The 6373-nt window shown below is 28.1% G+C and overlaps 1 protein-coding gene across 1 annotated transcript; it reads right to left on the bottom strand.

The window, feature by feature from the left end:
• Positions 1-2936: 2936 nt before the first annotated feature.
• LOC101505775 (endoglucanase 8-like) lies at positions 2937-5481 on the bottom strand. Its single transcript, XM_027331302.2, has 7 exons — positions 5326-5481; positions 4660-5067; positions 4206-4298; positions 3895-4098; positions 3667-3775; positions 3400-3563; positions 2937-3263 (listed from the first exon to the last, which is right to left on the bottom strand). The coding sequence occupies exons 1-7, from the start codon at positions 5479-5481 to the stop codon at positions 2937-2939; spliced, it is 1461 nt and encodes a 486-aa protein (XP_027187103.2).
• Positions 5482-6373: the final 892 nt, after the last annotated feature.

The following is a 6373-nucleotide window of genomic DNA, read 5'->3' as shown; positions in this document are numbered from 1 at the left end:
AAAACTAAACCAAACCAATATTATTCATATTTTTTTATATATTTATTTTTTACATAAAAATATGGTCCAATAAGACAACTTTTTTTTTAAATAACAATCATACCATCATCCATTAAGCTCAATTTCAAACTCTAATGATATCCTCACACAGACACGGTCACACTCTTGCAGCAACCTCTCATTCACTCACGCTCACTAGTATCGAAAATATCGTATCATCCTCCTCAGTTTTCACTTTGTCACCCACAACCCACTCGTTGAAATTGCACCGCCCACCTCGCCGCCTTTCACCTCGCTCTCTTTTCCTCTCCTCGCTGCTACAACCTACAACTGTTTCTCTCCTCCTTCTCTATTTCTCTCACAACTCATTCATTTTCCCTCTCTCGACTGTTTCTCACCGTCGTGACCTCCTCTCCGTTTATTTGTCTAAGTTATTTTCTATCACAATTTGTTTTAGATTTTTATCATTTAAGTGGACTATTACTGCCTACTATAGATATTGTTGTTATTTTGCATTGTAATTTAAATTCCCATTTATAATCTAGTCAACTAAATTCTGATTTAATTTGACACACTACTGCATGTTTTGTATTTTAACTTGAGTTGTTATTGCACTATGTTATTTCAAATTCTGTTTGAGGAGACCAAATTATGTAATGCTACTGTATATTTTGTTTTAGTCTTTTAGAAGATTAAATTATGAATTTGTAATTATGAGGGGACCAAATTATGTAATGCTACTGAATTTTCATTTTGACTATTATGAAAGGTTTAACAAGGTTATAAAATCAGTATGCAGAAACATTGTTAATTGGGGTCTCCATTGTTGTTTGGTTCATCAAAGCTTTTTAGTGCTTTTGAATGATTGTGATTTATTTTTTAATTTTTTGCTTACTCTTTTTCTTGAGAATCAAGCCAGTTTGTGGTAAAAATTGTATTTAGATTTGAAGGTTTTGTTTATATTCTTCTTTATTAGTTGTCATTTGTTTATATTTTCATTAACTACGATATGTTTAGTTTTGAAATTTATTTAGCTTATTAATCAAAAATTGAATTTTTGTGTTTTATAGTTTAATTATGGCTAATTGTTGTTTTGGTTTTGAAGTATATATCACTCTAATTAAATATTGGATTTGTTGTTTCTTTTTCTTGTGCTTTTAACAATAGAGTGCTACATCCATTATACTGACTTTAATTCAATTGTATTGTCCCTTCATAAAGATGTAAAGGAGTATGGCCTGGACGTGAAGAGATTTATATTGATACCTGCACTTGTAAAGATGAATCAATTGTCAATGTAAAGGCTGTAAAAAATGATTGTAAGTTTTGATAGAAGGATTGGATTTTATTTTTTATTGCTTGACCATTTTTCTTGCACATGAGACTAATTTTTGTTTATGCTTGGTATGAATATTGCTCTTTGTTTTGAATTATCACTTGTACTTCTCTGTTTTGAATCAAACTGAAATGTTGAACTGATAAGCTTTTCTGTTTTGATTTTTACTTCTCTGTTTCGAATTATAACTTGTCTCTTACTAGTTAGATATCTCATCATTGTAGAAATGAGAATTGAGAATTGTTGTCTCGGTTATGAATTATAGGAAAAATGGTGAATTATACATGAGAATTGTGAAATAAATTGGTATTGTGAAATTATGTGAATTGTGAATCATTTGTTATGAAATAGAGGAAGAATGATAACTATTTTATCACTCCCCCTGTTGAAGGTATATCAATTGAAGCAGAACTGGTGCATAATATAGACCTTAGTAGTTAGCTAATTAGAAACAAAATAACAATTATTACATTACATATCCCTAGATAGTGAAGAAACTAGTTATCTTTTGTGTATGTGTTTCAGGATACACTAAACAAATATAAATACAGTAATGAGGTGAAAACATCTTAATTAATTTAAAACACACGTGTGTGATGTATGGGTAAGATTTCTAAATCTAAATCAATTTAATCAATTTAATGGATGGTTTGTGTGTTTGAAAATGAAGAATTACTTGACAAAAGTAGACATATGAAAAGTTTGTTCGCAAAAGCTATGACCTTGATTCAAAATGAATTTTCTGGAGATGTATTTCATAATTTACTAATCTTTGTATGTAAAATCCTAGTTGCATCATAGGTTCAATACTAATTTACTAATTATGAAGACCATAAATAATATTATGCTAATATTTTTATATGGAATATTACACTTTGAATTCTCCTTGTCCAAACAATAATGAAGATAATGAAAATGATATTTATTTAGTATTAATTACTTCTCACCAAAATTATTAGGATTTCCTTTGTTTTCTAGGAGCAATATTATTTACGTTGAATTGTTTTATTAATCGTATATTTTTTATTATTACTTGTAGGAAGCGTTAATATGTTCTTGATGTTTTATTGTATAAGACTTTGTATACTTACTATATGTTAGGAAAAAAAATCTTTTTGATATCAGTAAATACTCAAGTACTTTAAAGTGGACGTAGTTTAGTTAATGTGAAATTGATATGCTGCTTTTAAAATCTTATGTTAATTTTTAATATATATATAATAAGAACTTTTATTTGGTTTTGATTTTCAAATATATACATATATATAGATGTATAATTGTGTATTTATTTTTTTTAGTTTTATTAATTTTATAAATAAAAAATTCAATTCAACTATCATACAACTCAAACCAACAATCATAGGTAAATCAATTATAAATTTTTACTAAATTCTATACCAACTATAAATCCGTAGGTAAAATAATAGTTTGTCAACACAAATAAATATCCATCACTATAACCTATACCATCCACACGAAACCGTAGGTGTAGAGTAATTATTGAGGTAAAGAATAATTTTCGTTACTGTAGCTTTTTTGTCCCATGCCTACATTTTTGTGACCTATATGTACGGTGTTTTGCTGTCACTACATGTCAAGTTTATTTAGTAAGTTGTTTGAAGTAAGCCAAAACGCCAACAAAAGGAGCATTGATATATGTAGCTGGCTCTGATTGTGGAACATTATATCGCGAGTCCTCAAAAGAATCATCCTCTGCTGGTCCTCCAACAATTGCCCCTGTTAGTATGTTGATATTGGGTGTTTGTGATTCAAAATATTTGGCTCCATCACTACATCCCAATTTGTTTTGGTACACGGCTATTGATGGCAATGTTGAACCTCGATGGTGTATCTTTTGGGGATATTTTGGTCCATATCCTACCATGTATGACATCCCTAGTGGATTGTCTCCTAGAATATAGTCCACCTACAACATATAGAAGTTACAAAACACATTTCATAACAATATGTACATTATATTACTTTGAATATATGAATTATGTGTATTTAACTCACATTCAATCCAAATATACGCTAAGTGAAACATTTTATTTAAAATATACCTGACTTTTTGCAAGAGTTATGAGGTTGGTTGGACCAAAAACTACATTTCCACATGATATTGTTTTCTGGTTAACTCTCATGTATCGTGCATACACAATTAACAGAAAAGACATTGATGTTGCATGTTGTAGATTACTTACTCCCGGTTTGAATAAAAGTCCACCTAATTAGATTCAATCAAAGAACCCAAAGTCATGTAAATATATGATGACTCCCCAACACATAAAATATTATATGATTTTTTTTTAATTGCATTTTTCTTTTACCGTTGGAGTATGATGTAGTTTTGGTTGGTGAATTCGGCAACAAAGAGCACACTAAGTTGTCTGCATTGGGAACGAAAGGACTCTGGCTTGATGAATCATTCATCACCCACTGCCAAATTTTGAAGGACAAAATTATATTTTAGAAACGTCATCACTCATAATAATAATAATAATAATAATAATAATAATAATAATAATAATAATAGATTAATGAACAAAGACACCAACCTGAGAAACAAGCACATTAATGCCAGCATTTTTGGAATCCCATCCAAATTCACCAAAACTACCACCACTAGAAAGGACTCTAAAACCATTAATATTTCTTGCAACAGGATATTCTAAGTTTTGGATATTTGATTTTACAAAGTCCCAATAACTTTGTATATTAGTTGCCTTATACAACCACGCTGCACCCCAAATCAACTCATCCTGAATATCATTGCAAGCAAAAAAATTAATTAATTAAGATACGTACAAGAAAAATAATTATTCAGAAAGATCCTTCAAAAAATTAAACTATGTTGGTCAAGTCATACCATGTAGCCATTGAAATCACAGTAGAAGGGGCATGCTGCTTCACCTATGCTATCATTATAGGATCCACGGTAGTTATTTGCAAAGTCAAACACCTAAATATCACATGGAGATATAATAGTTAGTCGTAAGGTATTTGACTTTCAAATATAAAAAATAATTTTGGGATTTAAAAAATTTAGATATTATTTATTAATTTTTTTAAAGTAAAAATCATTATATGTTTGTCCTCCGTAATAAAAATTACTTTTTAAAATAAAAAATATATTGTTTAGATGATTTTTATAAAAAAGTTAATCACAATAACTTTTGATGTGAAATATTGTTTAAATTATTTTTCTGATTATAATTTTTTTTTAAAATGTAACAAACATATAAAAATTTCTAATAATAATTTTTTTAAAACAATGTTATTACTTTTCGAAAAATAGTTGTAAAAAAATTAAAATTAAATACCTGTTTAGCCCTATCAAGAATCTTATTGGAATAATTGGAATCAACATTCCTAAATACAATGGATGATGCTGCAAGTGCAGCTGCAATCTCAGATGAAACCTCTGAACCAGGCTTTTCATTGGTGATATAATAGGCTTGTCTAGAAGTATCCATATCTTCTGGCCTTTCCCAACAACCATGGTCACTAATAGGATCACCAACTTGTGCCACAATCATGTTTGGAACTTTTGTGGCGTTAAGGAAATAATCAGTCCCCCAACGAATAGCTTCATATGCATGTTGAAGATCTGAATCCATGAAATCTCCAAATTCTATCACACTCCATGCTAACATGGTTGTTGTGAATGCCATAGGGAAATGAAATTTTACATTGTCACCAGCATCATAATATCCACCAACCATATTTATCTGTGTTTAGAATATATTCTCAATTTATTAATTAATAATTGTAATATTCAATTAATAAAACTCTAATTATTTGTGATTAGTAATTATATATTTTCTCAAAATAAGTTACTATCAGTCATAGAGTTTATTTTTTGTCAAAAAAAGTCATAGTGCATGTTAGACGTTTAAAAAAAAAATGAAAGTTGTTTATATAGTCTTTGTATACTTTGAGATATAAAGCTAGATTCCTAATTAAATGTAAAGAATTCACTTAATTACTTGAATATCAGAGCCATCATGAAGAGCAGAGTCTTTTCTCCATGTCATACGTTGAGAGTTTGGCAATTTCCCAGATCTTTGGCCTTCAAAAAACAAAATGCTCTTTGTTAATGCATCAGTATAGTTGTGTGAATCTGATCTTACCATTGAAACCATCATCACAATTATTGTGGTGGCTAAAACCAATGACAATTTTGACATGGCTATCCTATTTCCTCTCATATTTTATGTATTATTTTTCAATAAAAATTTAGTGGTATATGTTATCTGACCATTCACCTCAATAATATATATAGGTAAAAATAATAAACCATATCTTTGTGATATTTGAAATTTAGTTACAAATATATTGTATTTAAAAATATAGATAATGGAAATTATTTTGTGGAAATTAAATAAATTAATTTTTCCTCAAAAGGAAAATATTACAAATATTAGGAAACACATCAATTAAGCAATTTTCACAATTGTCAATTAATTATATATGGTTTTTTTTGAGGGATTGAGTCAACTGATGAAAATTATACAATATTTTAGACTACTCATGAAACTATACATTATTTTAGACTATAATGTAAAGTTTTATTTATGTTATTATATTTTTTGAAATGGAAATATATAATGTAATGAAAGTATTTATAAGATTTTAGTATTGAATGATACAATCACACCTTTGGGTCAAAAAAAAAAAGCATACCATATTTTACTCATCATTCTTATTATAGAAATTTTAGTTCATTTCAAACTTATTCAAAATGAGACTTTTACATTATAGAAATTTCAGTTCATTTCAAACTTATTCAAAATGAGACTTTTGCTTTATAGAAATTTTAGTTCATTTCAAACTTATTCAAAATGAAACTTTTACAAGATATTTAAAGAAGAATTTATATATATATATATATTCTTAAAATGACCAAAAGACAATTCTTTAGACTCATATTGCACTTATACAACTTAACTAGAATTATTACAATTCAAACTAAACACATATAAAACTAAAAATCGTTATAAAGTATTCACTTGAAATATTCTTTGTTTTTTCTCC

The sequence above is a fragment of the Cicer arietinum genome, chromosome 6, assembly GCF_000331145.2.
Source record: "Cicer arietinum cultivar CDC Frontier isolate Library 1 chromosome 6, Cicar.CDCFrontier_v2.0, whole genome shotgun sequence".
NCBI lineage: Eukaryota > Viridiplantae > Streptophyta > Magnoliopsida > Fabales > Fabaceae > Cicer > Cicer arietinum.
This window is presented reverse-complemented; position numbering and strand designations above follow the sequence as displayed.

Bases quoted from the DNA above. Each gene is read 5' to 3' on its own strand.
- LOC101505775 (XM_027331302.2), bottom strand. From the start codon at position 5,481: ATGGTTTCAATGGTAAGATCAGATTCACACAACTATACTGATGCATTA. The intron at 4,299-4,659 runs GTATTTAATTTT...TGTGATATTTAG, and splicing joins TTCTTGATAGGGCTAAACAG to GTGTTTGACTTTGCAAATAA. The intron at 3,564-3,666 runs GTAAAAGAAAAA...GAATCTAATTAG, and splicing joins AACTACATCATACTCCAACG to GTGGACTTTTATTCAAACCG.